Raw genomic sequence first — 17,684 nt, 5'->3', positions numbered from 1 at the left:
GAATGAATGTTGCATAGAGAGATAACCAAGGGATTCTAGAACTTTCTACCACTTGCCCCTCCCCTAGCTTTAATGCAATCATTGGTCTTTAACCAATGTGCACCTGGCATCTGACCATTAGGGGGCACGTGTGAGCAATATACTATATGACTGAGGCTCAGGTCCCACCTACTCCCTATGAGGCAACTCCAACCAGCTCAGCAGGAGAGAGGAGAGAATTAGGCCCTTGGAATCAATTCATTTTTAAGAACCTTTGACAGTTTACATGATTGTAAATTTTTATTAAATCCCTTAATTAACTTTTGTCACCCACAAAAGCTGAATTTTGTGAACACTCAGAGCATTAGAAATACTTTTCATATATTGTCAACAAATCCTGTTTATCCAGAAGAATGATTCTCTTTGGAAAAACAGTGGCCCAAAAGCTGTTCCAATTTAGGAGGTAAAATAGGCTGGGAAAAGAGAAATAGAGACATAGGTACATGCCCCAGCCCACTCCCATACATGCAGTCATTTTGAAATGTTGAAAAATTAGACTTGACTTCTTGAAGTGAAAAATGTAGAATCAAAAGAAAAAGCTCTTCTCTAAAGGAGATTGGCACTCCTGTGATATTGACCATCCTCTGCTATTTTTGACTCTTCATATCGTCATTTTTATTTCTGCTGCTGTCTGCTTTTTCTCGTCTGCTTCTCAGACTTTCCCTGGGCCTCCTGAGAGAGGGCTAACAAGAAAGGATGAGAATGTGGGTGGAGGACGAGGGCGGGTGGAACCGCCCGGACCTGTCTGCCTTGGGTGTAGCACCTCATCCCAGGTGGACATGATTCTTCTGACGGTGGCAGCCTGACAGGGCTCCCCCTCCGCGTCGCCCAGCGGGGCCACGGCTGCCTGGGGAGCATGCTGTCAGCAACGATGGTGGGGGCTCTGGTCAGGGGCTGGAGAAATCGAAGCTCTCCTCGAAGGGCCGAATCCAAGCTGCTTCTTCCACAGAGCCAAGGTGGAATTCGGATTCGGGGTATGTTTGTGACCCTTTGCTGTGACTGTATAACTTTTTTGAAAGGGTTCAGGCGGGTGAGAATGAGCTTACAAGTTCTTCCCCTCCTTCAAATAGAATTGACAAATCTAGAGCTTTTTTCCCCTCAGATTATTATAATTATGGCTAACTCACTTCCACGAGCTTTATTTCCTCCTTGCCTAGTCAAAGACATGGGTACCTTCAGTAGCCACACGGTAAAAGATCATTATTCCCACCTTTTCCTTCAAAAGCTGTTCTTTTAAGGTGTAATCCTTGTTCTGTTATTTGTATCTGACTGTGGGATAGAAAAGGTTTACCAGCTTTCGGCAAATTCTAGTCTAAATCATATTACTTTATCTCTGATGTGAGAAACGGTAGAAGGAGTTAGCTTCTGGGTTTCGCCGTTAATTATTTTCATTTTCTGTTTTGTTACTGTTGTTTTCAGGCAACAGTAGAACTAGGGATCGAAATGCAGCTGTCCTGTTCGCTTCGTTCAAGAGGTTACTGTGGCCTTTTGTGAAACAAATTTTCATTGAAATGGAATACTTTCTGCCATACCTGATGACCTCATTCTGTTTTGTCTAGACCTTGGACTGCTTAATGGTACTTATTAGAAGGGAACGCTTTGGTCTTGCTGATGATTGGCCTGTGGGAGAAGCGCAGAGCCAGCAGAGGAAGCAAGGATGAGCCCAGAAATCGTCAGCTCCCAGGGGCTTTCTGAGCTGGCCCGCTGCTCCTCAAAATGCTTTTATCTGACCCAGAGCCCTGACAGTTTCCTAAGCAGTAGATGCAACTGTTCTTTCATATCAACAAATATGTATGGAAAGCCAACATGTGCCAGGCATTTTTCTAGATACTGGCCTGCTCTCATCTATAGGTAACTTGCTCTCGAGAGGTGTCAAAGCTAAATGTTGTCATTTGTTTTGTTCTGACGGTACTTTCCAGCCATGCTTTTCAGGCTGAGTGTACTCAAGAAGGATCAAGCCAAGAGATTATTTTGAAAACGGTTTGATAGGTATTCATTGCAAGATAGTAAATTAGTTACATAACCAGATATGCCAAAGCTCGAAGGCGCTCCTGTGTTCTAAACTGCCAAAAAGATTCGTGATTATTTATAAAACCTAGGCATTCAGGGAGAAGTATGAATCATAGTATTTTAAACATTGGTCACCCAGTTCTGCTCCTGGAACATTTATTTAACAATATTCAGAGCTTTACAGGATGACAAAGTAATATGCTAACATGTAAGGGATGGTGGGTTTTTTAACAGTTTTATTGAGATATAGTTTATATGCCATACAATTCACCCATTTAAAGGGTCCAATTCAGTGGGTTCTGGTTTATTACATATTCATTTTTTTAAGTTGTGGTAAAATACAAATAAGATAAAATGTGTCCTGTTAACCATTTTTAAGTGTACACTTCAGCGGCACTAATTACACTCAGAATTTTATGTGACCATCCCTATCTTTTTCCAAAACTTCTTCATCACCCCACACAGAAACTCTGTACCCATTAAGCAATAACTCCCCATTTTCCCCTGCCCTCACCTTTCGTAACCTCTAATCTACTTTCTGTCTCCATCAATTTGCCTATTCTAGATATTTCATATAAGTAGAGTCATACAGTCTTTGTCCCTTTGTATCTGGCTTATTTCATTTAACATAATGTTTTCTAGATTGATCCATAGGTTGTACCAGAGCCTCATTCCTTTCTATGGCTGGCAGGATAGTGTCTTAATTCTCTTCTGTTTTATTCTCCCTCCCTTAAATATACCTTAATTTCTAACCTTGTCATGAAGGTATTTTTGGGTATTTTTCAGACTACCTGTATTTTTATATGTAAGTTATTTAAAGTAGGAAGAGAGTCTTAAGAAGGTATTTGTTTTCAGTTAATCCTTTAAAGGCAGGAGCCATAGATTAATCTTTTTAAGAATTTTTTTTGTCCCTAATGCCTAGTCCAGGTCCTGGCCTAGAGTACTTATTCAACAAATTTCTCCTGAGATGGACAGATGAATGGTTTTTAAGGTTTTACTTTTAAGTGCCAGGAAAGAGATCTTAAATAAAAAAGAAGATCATCTTTATGCCTTAGTTCTTTATTCTCTGGAGCACAGATATTTTCTTTTGACATAAAAATTTATAGTTGCACTTGTTTTAATCACTAAATATCAAAAGGACATATTTTACATAATCTATAAATATTTCCCTGTGACATGGGACTAAAGCTGCCTTTAGTGAATATTTGGCGGTGTTGTTTATTGAGGGTAATTGAAATGTTCTAGCTGCTAAGCAGTGTGACTTGAGACAAGTCTTTCCAACTCATAGCCGCTCTGGGCCCTGCTACCTGGTTATTCTTTCTCAGTGCTGGGCTCAGGAACTGGGAGCAGTCAGGCTGAAACAGAAGCTGCTACATCTTCAAGAAGCCCTTTTACACCTCACCGGAGTAAGGAAACTGAAGCAAAGGTGGATGGGGTGATTCACAGTTTTCATCCTTAAATATAAAATGTAACTATGTTTCCTCCAGTTCTGTCCAAATAAAGGATGCATGTATTTGTTATATACATGGGCAGCCCACCATTCAGCATCCTGAAAACAGCCTCTTATTGTGCTTTGACTATTTTCAAAAGCAGTGATGTGAGAGAAAGGATGCAGAATGCAAAATAAAGCCCTTGATTAGGCCTCGCAAATCATCGAAGGATATCTTTGCTATAGATGGTTGCCCCGCCCACTTTCTCAAAATCGAGTCAAGAACAGCATCTGCAAATTGTGACTTGCAATGAACTTATTTGCTTTGTGGAGCGGACTCACGTTCATTTTGGGGCGTGTGCTATTTCAGAAATTCTCTTCTCCTTCAGTGATGCTCCTGTGAACACACAGAAGGCTTGGTTGTGTCGCTCATTTTCAGCTTAGTATGTGCGGCAGCTGTGGTTCACTTTCCCTGTGGTCGTTCCTCCTACCTAGATGATGAGTCTAGTTAGGGCTCTGTGGCTTGATACTCCCTAACTCCACCATGCCCAGGGTTCTACGCAGAGCAGACGCTCAACGACTACTTGATAGCAGTGACTTCAGAAACATGAAATGCAAGGTGTTCTAACGTGAGGAGCCTGCTTTCATATCTAGTCTGTGTAATCTATCTTGATGCTTCGTCAGTGGCACCACGTACTTAAGTTATTATTGCTTTTCCCATTTCAAAGGCATACAGATTACCATTGGCTTAAATATAAAATAATAATTTCTGACTGAGGAGCTGTACACCCTGTAGTCGAAAAGAAAGCCCTTCCTTCCTCATTTCCCAGTGACAGCCTGTAATCATCTTTGAGTCATTTTTAAGATTCTTTCTCAACCACCCTTTCCTTCATTTGTCTGCTGGGAACAGCTTCTCCTTGTGTCACTGGAATGGTTCTCTTTCTTCCCCAAGCCCAGCCACCCACCTAGAGAGAACAGGGAGCTGTAAATCTCAGCCAAGCTTCTTTTTCAACAATTATGCTGGGAGAAAAGTCAGGTGATGAAGTCAGCGAACCACCAAATATTTGTGGGGGACCTGAGACAAGTTTCAGATCACCGTTAAAGAGAATATGCCTGAGTTCTACTCAAACCTGATTTCCTTATTCAGTTCTAGCCTAGACTTGAAGGAACAGGGACCCGGGATGGAGCTGGTTTCCTGTCCAACCAAGACATGGCCCATTTCCTTCTTTAGGACTGGGAGCAGTCTCAAGGAGCCTGTGTGGGCTTCTGTAAATCCCAACTGGAATTTTTTCTTTTCCTTTTTTCTCTTAAGGAAGATTAGCCCTGAGCTAACATCTGCTGCCAATCCTCCTCTTTTTTGCTGAGGAAGACCAGCCCTGAGCTAACATCTGTGTCCATCTTCCTCTATTTTATATGTGGGACGCCTGCCACAGCATGGCTTGCCAAGCGGTTCCACGTCCACACCCGGGATCGGAACCAGCGAACCCCAGGCCGCCAAAGCGGAACGTGCGAACTTAACTGCTACACCACCAGGCCGGCCCCCCAACTGGAATTTTTAACCTTACCCCATATATGGCCTCTTCAAACATGGGCAAAATGAACACTGAGAAGTTGCACATCACAGCTTGGTGTATGATGTGTTTATAAACTAAAAGTATTTTATCTTTGTAAACCAAAATTAATATTAATCCCATTTTATAATTAATGGTAATGACTAAATATGACAGTAATGCTTTAAAATAATTAACTACATCAGTCACTGTTTTCTGGTGGAATTTAATAGACTCTTACACTCTGACCTATACTAATTTTACTCAGCTTACATGACTTTTATAACCCTTTTCCCATATTTCCCCATAACTAACCATGTAATTACTATTTGATAAGAGCCCCTTATTTTAATTAGAATAATCACAGGGCTCATGATTCAATAAATATTCACCAAGCAGCTGCTGTGTGTAAGACAAGTGGGCAAACTGGAATGATAAAAGAGTCAATAAGACTTATCCTTTTTTTTAATTGACGTATAATTGACATGTGACATATATTAGTTTCAGGTGTGCAACATAATGATTCAATATTTGCATATATTGCAAAATGATCACCACAATAAGTCTAGTTAACGTCCATCACCATACATAGTTACAGAATTTCTTCCCTCATGGTGACAACTTTTAAGATCTGTCTAAGGCTTATCCTTGACCTCAGAAAAGTGTTTGTGATCCAGAGAAAACGAATGTAAAGACATACAATGAATATAATATGAATAGATAGAATTAAATAAGTGCTAAACGGATATTGGAGGAAGAAATGATTAATTTTAAGAGACAGTATCGAGTTTTGCAGGTAAGTAGGACTTGAATTGTGCCTTCCCAGCCATTGAAGATGATTTCCACTCTGCATTTAGGGCTAATAGAAAGTAAGTATTTGCTCTTGTTACACTTTCAGACTTTTTTAAGTCATGAAGGTTCTACTAAGTCAAACTGAAGACTTGAAATTAATTCAGTTAATTAATTTAGTTCATTGTCAGGGACAATTATAGCCTGTAAGCAAATTCAGAGGCCCTTAGTGCCTCGGTGATTTCTGTGTTTAGAGAACAGTGGGAAGAGCATCCGAGGCAGGCACTAGTATGAAAAAGGCACAGAGATACGGAAAGCAAAGGGTGTTTTGGTTTTGGGGAATGCTGACTTGTCCAGTATGGCTGCAGTTCTGGGCCAGACCCTCGAAGACCTGAGTGCCAAGGTAAGAAGCTTGGACTTGATCTGTTGGCCATAGAGAACTGTATCAAGCTTTCCTGGAAGAGGGTAACCTACATCCTGAGTTTTAGAAGATAGCTATGTGAAAAGATGGTTTGAGGAGAAAGGAGATGAATTTAGCAAGATATAGTAAAGAGATCATTGCAGTGATTCAGGCCAAAACTATGAGGGGCTGGCCCTGTGGCCGAGTGGTTAAGTTCGCGCGCTCCATTGCAGGCGGCCCAGTGTTTCGTTGGTTCGAATCCTGGGCGCGGACATGGCACTGCTCATCAAACCACGCTGAGGCAGCGTCCCACATGCCACAACTAGAAGGACCCACAACGAAGAATATACAACTATGTACTGGGGACTTTGGGGACAAAAAGGAAATAAAATAAAATCTTTAAAAAAAAAATAACTATGAAAGTGACCGTAAAGATAGAGAGAAAGGATGGATAGAAGAGGCGTAAACTTAACTGATTCTATTTTATGACCTAGTTAAAAGTCATTATGGCTATTGTTTGTTAGCTCTGTTATGTCAATGATTGTACCCATGGGATTTTAATTTATTGAGATGACTGAGTGACAACACGAAGAGACTAAGGCCACTGAAAGATTTTTATTACTTATGTTTCCCAAGAGGTGGGGCATGGCATGCCACGCAGGGCCGCGTGGAGAAGTACCAGTGTGGATCAAGGAGGCAGAAAGGAGTGAGAGGAAAGCCTAGACTGAGCTGTTATTGGGATTTCCATGGGGTTGCTCATGCAAGGCAGGGCAGGGCAGGGCAAGCAGCTTAGGATTGGCTAGTGTGAGTGATTCCAGCAGGGCTTGGGGCCTAGGGGCTGTCTGGTACCTGGCCCTGGGGTGAGTAGGGCAGGGGAAATATTGGTTTGGTGCATGAGCATTAGATAAGGAGGTGATTCAGACTGTGGGCTCTGGATCACAGGGGAGATGCCAACAACTTGGGCTGTTAGTTTGGTCCTATAGTTAATGGATGCCCAATAGACAAATACAGAATCTAAGAAAACCCAAGTTAGAAAGTCTATGTACGGGGACATGTGGCTAAATGCTTTATACGCTTTATCTCATTTCATCCTCTCCACAATCTGTAGCAAGTGCTAAATTGTCCCCATTTTACACATGAGGCAACTAAGACCCAAAGCAGTTCAGCAACTGACCCTGGTTCACACAAGTAATAATGATTTTACAAGCCGATTCAATCCTAAGCATTGTCAGCTCCAACCGCCTGCTCCCATCTCTGTGCTCCACTGCACAGGGCCTTCTCTGCCTGATTATTCTTCCTCACTCTGGGCTTGGGACCTGAGTCCTTCTGAAAAAGGAGTGGTGGAAACTTGTGGAAGCTTCTCCAGAGCTCACCGGCCTAAGGCCCAGAGATGGATTCGTGTGGTTCACTGTCTCTCTGTCAGTCTTTCTGTTTCTATCTGCTTTGACAGAGTAGTGTAAGGATGTATGTATTTGTATACTGGCAGCCTACAATTCAGCATGTTAAAAATAAATAAACAAAATGTGTGACTTAATCGCTGTCTCCCCCTTTCCTGGAAATTGCTTCTCGACTTTTGGCTTCTCTCTCTCTGATCATTCTAACTCTGGGAATTGGAAGCTCTTGTGTCAGCAAACAAAGCCCTTGGCAGATTCCTTCCTCCCCTGTGTCATCAGCCAGTGATCCAAATTGCCTATGGAATAATCTCTGAAGTCCCCCGGGTAGACTGAGGTCCCGCATCAGTAACGACTCTGTTTGGTCACACTCCAGCACAGTTCCTTGGTTCAGACCAACCACTCCCCATGAGTTCCATCTCTTCACAACCGCCATGGCTTTGTTCGCGAATGTTTGGCTGCCTTCTCACCCCCTCTGTCCTCACATCTTCATGCATCACTTCCATGAAGTGCCAGCTCGGTGCTCAGGCTCTGTGGGAGGCATCCAGAGCACATGGAAGTCATGCAACAGCTTCTGTAGAGCTTCTCCTTTGCACAGAGCCAAGTGGCCCAGGTCAAGATTTCAGGGAGCTTGTGACTAGCTTGAGAGGCAGGGTAAATGGTAAAAATTGAAATAACACTTCAAGAAAATGGAGGCCCTATCATACAAGAGTTTAGAAGTTCTTCCCCGCCAAACCAGTATTGCTCTGTATGTAGTTATTGCTTCCCCCATCTGCATCTTGCTTCGTGGTTCTGATGGTTTACCTGGGGCTGTCATCTCTAACTGGGCTGTGAATCATTCAGAGGGAGGCATCACAAGTCTAGTTTATAAGAGCCTTTGCGAAAGGAACACGGCAGAACTTCCTGTTTTCTATGCACTATCGGTTCAGTTATGCAGGACGGTCCGTGTCTGTAGGCAGGACTCTGCTCCAGAGAGTCACTGTAGCAGGCAGAGGAGAGTTTGAGGCCCAGAGTTGGACTGGTTCAAATACCACTCACTAGTTATATAACTTTGAGAGTTGCTTCATCTCTCAGTGCCTCATTTTTCTCAAGTGCAAAAGAGGGATGGTAGTAATCTACCTTTTAGGGTTGTCGTGAGAATTAAATGAGTTAATTTTTTTTTAAGTTTAAAAATGGTACCTAGTACACAGTAAGGACTCAATAAGTGTTAGCTATCATTATTAGTTATTAGTAGGTGGTCCTCATGACTGCGTGACTCCCATCTTTTAGATGTATTCTAGTTATTCCTAGTAACTGGAGCTGCCTTATCCGTATAGGTCATCTTCTATCAATCTTCTACACTAGTAAATTTTTGCAAAACCAAAGTTTAAAAACTTCAGCGTAAGCATTTCCCCCGGACTACTAGCATCATTGGATTTTACTATTCCTACGTTGACATTTTGATAGCCAACAACAGCTTTTAAGAGAATTGGGAAGACACGTAGCATCTGTTGCTCTCTGCATTGGAGTTCCTGTTGTGTTTTCGTTTCCATGTAAACCTTATTTTTTCAGAAGTTTACAAGCCTTTCGCTCCATGGTGAGATTCAGCAGCAAGTTTGCATTCCGGAGAACAATATCTGTCCTACTTGGAAATCGATCCTGTTTCCATTTTCTTTACAGAGAGGTTATTCAATGCCTTATGCTTCCAGAACTTGAGTTTAGCTTGATGTTTTTCCAAGTGTAATCTTTCATATTTGATAATTTTGCAAGACTTGTTAAAAGCTGCAAATACAGCACATTGTCCTTGGTTTTTAGATACTTAGTTGCCTTTAGTTGGTCTTAGTTTGAGATAAGGGGGCAGAAAATGGCACTAGAAATATCTCTCTTCTACAGAGTAGGATCCTAGACTGCAGAAAGTATTTCTTCTGTATAGAGAAAACTGCTGATTCCTCTTTCCTTGAAGTTTTCAAGTACAGGGCAGTGTTTAAGAACACCCGCAGCAGAGGAAGCAGATCTGGATAGAATCCTGACTCTTGTGCTTACCAGTTGCGTGACTTGGGACTTGTTATATCGCTTGCCTAAGCCTCACATTGTCCATTCTTGAAATGGGGATAATCAGAGTCTTATGAGGACTGAATGAGACAGTGCCTAATAAACATGAGAGCTCAAGTGTTCGTTATTGTCATTTTCCAGAGGTTTGACCCTAAAGTTTCTAAGATGAGCTGTATCTGGTTGTCAATGTTTTCTTGAAACAAAATGAATGGAGGGCAATTTTTTGTGAAAATATCCACAGAGTGACCAAGTGTACTAAATTAAGGCACAGTAGTCAGGCAGCAAGGGGAAGAGGGAAGCATTCAGATAACAAATTCAGAAGCTTCACCTTAAAAAATGTTAATTTATCATTTTCTTGGCCTCTTTCACAACCAGTCAAGTGAACCTGGGGCACTCTTTACGCAAGTTATGCACAGTGTACAGAAAGCTGGTTATCAGCCTAACATCGTGTCAAAAGCCCTGGCTATAAATCAAGATTGTGATGAGGAAGAGTTTAGATCACAGAGAATATTCTAGAATGTCTTCCCTCTGTAAATATTTTTAGAAGTCTATCTAGCCTTTAAATCATTTCTTTGATAGTTGGAGTTGAAAGTCTAGGAAGTCTGGCAGTGGAATTCATGCTAAAACCGAGAACCCATCAGTAATGCCGCCTGCGGGAGAAGTGGCGGGCTCTGCGGAGGAAGTCTTTTTCCCTTCTCCTGAAAGCCCTGAGCCACTTCAAGGCCTGCAGTGATGGCAGGCTGCCAGCTCTGGAATAAAACCTGCAGTTTTTAATTTGAAATCAGAAGATGACATTTAGACACTTGTTAATCTTGCTCTAAACACCTTGAATATCTAGTTACACACACACACACAAATGCACACACACATCTCCCTTCCTGGGGATGCATTAACGCTTGTTCCAAGGGCCTGTTTTTCGTCAGCCCCATTGATCTCACTCTGTGGGTGTGTTTCTGAACAACTGCATCTCTATGCTAAATGCACGAAAGGGATCTCGAGCCAGCCAGAATTTGAAAGATGAATAACTGATTCACGAGCGTAATTTTACGAGCACTTTTAACTCCAGAGATCTAAGAAATCGTCTGTGCAGAGGAAGAGGGTCTCAAGGTAAGTATTCTTTAAAAGTATTCTTTGTGTGCATGAGGCTGAGTCCAGTGCTGGTGTTCTAGGGGGGTGATTAGAAATCAAATTTGAAAACTGTTACAGAGGTGGTTGTCTCTTAATGTGTCATCTATTCAATAGCAGAATTTGTTATATTTCAAAGAAAGAAATTACTTTTGAATTACAAGAAAAATATGCAAAAATTATGCTGTGGCCAATGAAAAATTCCTTGATTTTGATTATTTTGATGGTTCTAAATTTTATGTACATATACACACACATACACGTATATAGATATATATACACATTGTGCTACATTTTGCTAAAGATTGATTAGAAACTATGTTATTATCAGAAGTACTTTTAAATATAGGAATACTTTTAAGCATTTTAAAATTTCTCCAGGAGGGGCTGGCCCCGTGGCCGAGTGGTTAAGTTCGCGCACTCCGCTGCAGGCGGCCCAGTGTTTCGTTGGTTCGAATCCTGGGCGCAGACATGGCACTGCTCATCAAACCACGCTGAGGCAGCATCCCACATGCCACAACTAGAAGGACCCACAACGAAGAATATGCAACTATGTACCGGAGGGCTTTGGGGAGAAAAAGGAAAAAAATTTTTTTAAATCTTTAAAATTTCTCCAGGAGCCAAAATAGAATATATGTGATCCTTTGATTCTGAAAAGTAAGCATTACAAGCAATTTCTAAATCCTTGAGCTTAAAACAAAAATGGATTGGGACTGGCCTGGTGGCACAGCGGTTAAGTTTGAACATTCTGCTTTGGCGGCCCCGGGTTCACTGGTTCCCGGGTGTGGACATGGCCCCGCTTGGCAAAAGCCATGCTGTGGTAGGTGTCCCACATATAAAGTAGAGGAAGATGGGCATGGATGTTAGCTCAAGGCCAGTCTTCCTCAGCAAAAAGAGGAGGATTGGCAGTAGTTAGCTCAGGGCTAAACTTCTTCTTCAAAAAAAATGGATAAAGTAGGGAATTATCAATTCCTTAGACCTATGGACCAGTTTGACCTGCTGTAGACAGTGGAGAGAGCTCTGGACTTGGAGTCTGGCTCACACTCTCTGGCTGTCTGCCTGGGGCAGGTTGGCTGGGGCTGAGGGCACCAGCCTTTGAAGGAGGGAGTCCTGGGCGGGCAGGGGGAGGAGGATGGGGAGATTTCCGGACACTCAAGTGGGACGTGGGTCGTGGGGTGGGGGGGGCCTGGGGATGGGGGAGGTGGCACCAGTGTGGTCCAGGACAACCTTCCCCTATTTCAGAATCTTTCCCAGGGCTGGCCCTGGAAGAGGGGTGCCTTTGCCAGATTCTGCTTGGTCTTTCAGAATTCAGGGGACCCCAGTGGGGGTCGTCAGCTCTCTGTGTACGGCTGGGGCGGGGTTTGGCTTCTCCACCCCTTGGAACATCTGTTTACGCTGGCCGGCCTCGCTGGGGCTGACTGCCGCAGACAGCTCCCCACCGTGCAGCGGGGAAATGCTGTGTTTTCTTTCCTAATACCAGGGCAGATTTCTTACGGTGAACAATCAGAAATGTCACCACATCGTCACCTGCCTGGGGAGTAGTTCTAGTCCTTTCTGATAGACCTGGAGAATGTGCTTCTTAGAAGCTTTGAACATTGTGTTCTACTGGTGGGCTGCTTGTTTTTTTTAGTGTTATGGCTAAAGGCCAAACATTGGCGCATGCATCAAACCAGGAGGTCAGCTGTGAACTCTCTTTGTTGTACCAATTTTGAAAGATGATTGTTAGTTAAGAAAGTTGTTTCCATGTTAATGATTTGACTCCCTAACCTGACTATATATTATGGAAATGAGATACAGAGTAAATAAAGCCTTACCTATTCCAGCTCATTGAAATATTTAGTTTTAATATTTCCAAATACATATATATATATAAGAAAACAGAGGGGCCAGCCTGATGGCACAGTGGGTAAGTGGTTAAGTTTGCACATTCTGCTTTCGTGGCCTGGGGTTCACTGGTTCGGATCCCGGGTGCAGACATGCAAATGGCTCATCAAGCCATGCTGTGGCAGGCGTCCCACACATAAAATAGACGAAGATGGGCACGGATGTTAGCTCAGGGCTAATCTTCCTAAAAAAAAAAAAAAAGAAAACAGTGTGCTCAAGGGAACCTTTAAAGACTAATAATAAGACTAATTTATAGCAAATATAGGAATGAGGACTTCTAAAGATTAGTGGGGGAAATGTAACAAGATCCAGTTACCTCCTATAAGCCACTCCAGGTAGGGCAGTATAGAAGGTTTTGAAGCTTCTTGTTTATTCTTTCATGACAGTTGTGTCAGATTGTATGTGTGTTTGAGCAGGGTTAGGATCTGTGTATATCAAATCTTGGATTCACCTCTTACTTTTTTTTTTTTTTTTTGAGGAAGATTGGCCCTGAGCTAACATCTGTGCCAATCTTCCTCTATTTTATGTGGGATGCCACCACAGTCTGGCTTGATAACGGGTACTAAGTCTGCACCCGGGATCCAAACCCGCGAACCCTGGGCTGCCAAAACAGAGCATGCGAACTTAACCACTATGCCACCGGGCCAGCCCCACCTCTCACTTTTTTTAGGGTTCACCTCTTTCAGAGGCTGACTTCATTAATATGTCTTCATATCTACAGATGATTTGGAAAACAGGTTAATTTGATTACAGTTGTTAAGCTCAGTCTCTGAAAAAAAATTCTTTTAAGTCCTTTTTTCAGGGAGCGTCTTATTTATATAATTTATGTGCTTAATATCTTTTCCTCATGGCTAGTACAAAGGCAAATTTCAAAGTAACATCAGATGACATGACGTTGGTGATTTTGTTCATCACCTGTACATCTCCTTTTTATTTCTTCTCTTTGTTTTTATGCCCTTCTCAACCAGGATGCAACTGTCCTTCAGACTGATGAAGTTGAAATGTACTCTGTGGGCTAGACTGATGTCAATTTCCTGGTTTGTTACTTTACTATAGTTTGTAAAATGTTACCACTCCAGGGAAACTGGGTGAAGGATATAAGAGATCTCCTTGTACTTTTTTTTGCAACTTCTTGTGGATTTATATTTCCAAATTAAAAATATTTTAAATGTAACTGTTCTCCAGAACCCTTACCTGAGGTCTCCAGTGCCTAGCAGGTCTTCAGAAAAGATGCTTTGGTTCAATGTTAAGTAACTACCAAGTATGAAGTCCTGTGAAGTAACAGATAATTGCCTCGTAAATATTGGTGCTCCATAAATGCTTCCTGAGTCTCTGTGTCTGAATCACCTTGCTAAAGGGGAAGAAAGAGTTTTGATTATGAGGTCTGTCTACTCACTCTGCCATGCCTACCAGCTTGCCTATGTGAAGGGGCCAGCGCTGGGCTTTCTTAAATAAAAGGAGCAGTAATGTTCAGAGAGCCTGACATTCTGTGAGCCATTAGTATTTGCCAGGCTCAGTCATGCCTTACACTCATTAAATCACTTAAGCTTAGAACACCCCGTGACGGCACGAAAACGAAGCGATTTTAAACGTGGCAAGTTGGAAGAATAGTTAAATAATGTCCCTGCTTTCAAAATACTTCCCTCGACTAGGGATCTGAATGAAAGGCAATGGAGCCTCTTAGCTAAACAAATAAACAAAAGGATTTCCTTTTGAATTATAATGTAAACAAAAGAAAACTTTGAAATTGTCTAATCATCCTTCTCTTCTGAGGATAAATACTGGCAGTTGTCGGTGACCTCTGCTGTTTTTGCTAACTCCTGCGATGTTTTGCATTGAAGGAGCCAAATTTGAGGTCAGAAGTTTTGATAAGTAGCTCCGAGTGAGAATAATCTTTACTATTGGGCACAAACAGGTTTGCGTTGTTTTGGGTGGGTTATGTGCTGGGGTGGGTAGACAGGATGGTAACAAAGTACTAATACTATAGTGAATCATAGTGTAACGTGCCACATAGAAGCTTCCAGATGTCTCAGCTGAGTTGGGAGGAGAGCATTGCAGGCCTGTGCTCTGGGCTGCTCTGGCAGGCTGACCAACCTCAGCCTGTCCTTGTTGTAGAGCAGCTGGGATCCACCGTTTATTGGGAAGATGCAAAGCAAGAAAAGCAGAAGCTTCGTTCTGGCTCAGCCACTAACTAGGTCATTGATTCTTAAAACTCGTTCCCAAGACCTGCAAATCAACACCATCTGGGGACTTGTTAGAGATTCTCAGCCCTGCCCCAGACCCACAGAATCAGGGACTCTGAGGGTGGGACCCACCACTGTGTCCAGCAAACGCTCCAGGGGATTCGATGCCAGCTGAAGTTTGAGGACCCCTGGGCTGGCTTACCTTGCGGGATCCTCTTTCCAGGCTTCAATTTCTTCTTCTATAAAATGGAAGATTAAGAGTAAAGTATTTCTAAGGCCCCTTTTCTGAACTCTAAGGCGCAAATCCCAAGCTAATTCTATAAATCTGTGAGGCAAATTTACATATCTGGCAGCACTGCATAGTGAGTAGGAGGGTTACTCACTGAAATCTGACTGCCCAGGTCCAAATCCTGGTGCCTCCACTTAGTAGCATCGTACTCCCAAGCAGCCTACTGGATTCTCCTGTTCCTTCAGTTCTTCATCCATAAAATTGAGATAATAGCACCTGTGTCCTGAGGACGTTGTGCGGAATTGATCTAAGTCACGTAGAGCAGCGCCTGGCACACAGGAGGAAATAACTCACATATTAGGTGTCAGAAGACCTATCTCTCTCCCCCTAAAAACTTGTGGAAATTAGAGGATAGGAGTTACAGCTTGTACAGCCTTATTTCCTATACATGGGCTATGCATTAAAAGGGCTCTTAAGCACTTGCTAAAGAAATAAGATAATAAATCAGACATGTTAAAAATTTTCATTCGTAGGAAGGCTCCATATGGGGGGATTGTCTAAGGATGCCATGCAACTGAATTTTTAAAGAATAAGCAATCATTCCATAGGAAGGCGTTGGTGGTTGTTACAAATCTGGCGATGGGGTCGTGTGTGAGACCTGCGAAGGCCTCCATGTCCTAACTGAAAAAAAAATGGATAAACCGAGGTTAGACTTCCTGTTTTTGGGATTCTTTTTAGCCATTTGATAATTGTGTATCCATCATGGAAAGGAAGCTAATACGATTGGGTGCCTGTTGGGTGCCAAGTACCATCCTGGATGTTTTATAAGTGTCATATCACTTAAATCAAATGGTAACCCTGTAAAATATGGTGGTCCCTGATTTGAGAGAGACTGAAGTTGACTGAAATTACCATCCATGATTATATGGTATGTCATAGGTCCAAGATTTATAAAGTAGGTCTATCTCACTCCATAAGTCACCCTTTGACATCACCAGTTTAGCTGTTATACTTTTAAAATATAAAACTAAACTTTCGGCAAGTGAGACACAGACATCGTTTGTTACTTCACAAGCACAACAGGACAAGCAGTGGTTGTCAAAAGCTCCAGTGTATGGAGCACCTTCTGAAGGGCACTGGGGACCCAACAGTGCTTCTCTCATCTGCACCTACAGAAGGCACAGGACCTCGCCCAGGCCTGTGTGTTGATCTTGCTCATTCTCCCTCTCTCGGGGTGGACCTTCAGACGAGAAAATGGCCGACGTCCTTGGAGAAGATCCAAGCTGCCAGGGAGGGGAAGCCACACCCAGGTCTCAGTCTCACAGTCGAGCAAACCAGAGTGTTCTTTCCTCCCTCGGTCCTTACACAGCTCTTCGCCATGATTTTATTCAAAATGGAAGCAGGTTAGAATACACAGATTATGTCCTAAGGATTTTTAGATTTTGACTCAATACTTGAAAGATAATTTTATTCTGTCCATTAGGAGAGCTCTGTTCTACTTGAAGAGTACTTCTTGTAATATAAAAAATAAATCTAGAAAATGTTCTGCCTTCTTGTTAAATTTTACCTTAATTTGGAGGTATGGTAGCATTCTTTGCACAGCCGTGGCTGTCCACCTTGGCAATATGGAAGAATCACCTTAAGGAAATAATCCTAGTGCCCTGATCGCATCCTCCACAGAATATGCTGTTTTTCAAATGGTGTTTAGTTATTGTTTCATACCGTGATTTTTGAAGACTTGCAGGATTTCGTGTAGCGTTTACTTAGTGGAACATGCTTGGTGCCTTTGAATTTGCTTATATCCTGTTATTATTCCTGACACTATAACTCCGTTAATTTCAAGTCTTGTTAGTTTGGCTGACTTACTAGAATCTTTACTGTGGTGATTTTCGTGAGGAGTTTAAGAAAGAGTTTAACAAGAGCAAATATTTATTTTCATTGGCCCTTGAATTTCAGAGTTGAAAGGATGCTCAATGGTTGATGGTCCAACTCCGTTGTTACCTAGTAGGGTATTGAAAATCAGTCTTGGTTGATTCTTTGAAGGGAGGGAGGACATGGCCAGGATCCCAGGCGCAAACCCACCAGCACCAACCAAACATCTGCACACTGGCCCCTGAGGGGTGGGCAGTGTCCACAGCACACAGCCACTCTTACTTTGACCTTTGGCTTCACACCCACACCTTCCTCCGGTCCCCTTACATGGAACCGGACAGATCTCATGTGGGTCTCAAGGGCCCCTCTTGTCCTTTCAGAATGAGCCCCAATAGAGAGACTGAAGTGGCTTTGCCTACAAAGTACCTCACCCTGGATTCCAACCTGATTCCCGATGAGTTCTACTTACAACCTTCTATTCCTCGTCTGGGGAGCCTAATCTTAAGTGCCTGAGGCCTCTCGTGTGTTGTTGACCCCATAAGACTTTTCCTCTTTGGGGTGATGGAATAGGGGAGGTTGAAGGAGACGGTGGGGGGTGGCGGCAGCCTTGAGTTTGTCCGTGTCCCCCATCCCCCGATACCCCCTGGAACAGTGGTTCTCAACCTTCACCCAAAATGCCCAAAAGTCCCTCAGGGAGCTTAGATACCAATACCCATTCTGGTTTCCCATCCCTAAAGATTCCAGTTTACTGG

The 17,684-nt window shown here is 42.7% G+C and overlaps 1 protein-coding gene across 3 annotated transcripts in view; it reads left to right on the top strand.

The window, feature by feature from the left end:
* Window positions 1-17,684, top strand: part of PLEKHG1 (pleckstrin homology and RhoGEF domain containing G1) — a 218,751-nt gene that overhangs the window by 92,670 nt on the left and 108,397 nt on the right. Inside the window, exon 1 of one of the 3 annotated variants that reach the window (XM_046669949.1) lies at window positions 834-1,013. The exons of the other annotated variants lie outside the window; for them this stretch is intronic. Coding sequence (XP_046525905.1) covers window positions 896-1,013 — 118 coding nt within the window. The 5' untranslated portion in view covers window positions 834-895. Of the gene's footprint in view, window positions 1-833; window positions 1,014-17,684 lie in introns of those variants that run through there. 3 annotated transcript variants of the gene reach the window in all.

Source organism: Equus quagga, chromosome 8 (assembly GCF_021613505.1).
Source record: "Equus quagga isolate Etosha38 chromosome 8, UCLA_HA_Equagga_1.0, whole genome shotgun sequence".
NCBI lineage: Eukaryota > Metazoa > Chordata > Mammalia > Perissodactyla > Equidae > Equus > Equus quagga.
The sequence above is the reverse complement of the archived record's forward strand: the minus strand, read 5'-3'. Positions and strand labels throughout refer to the sequence as shown.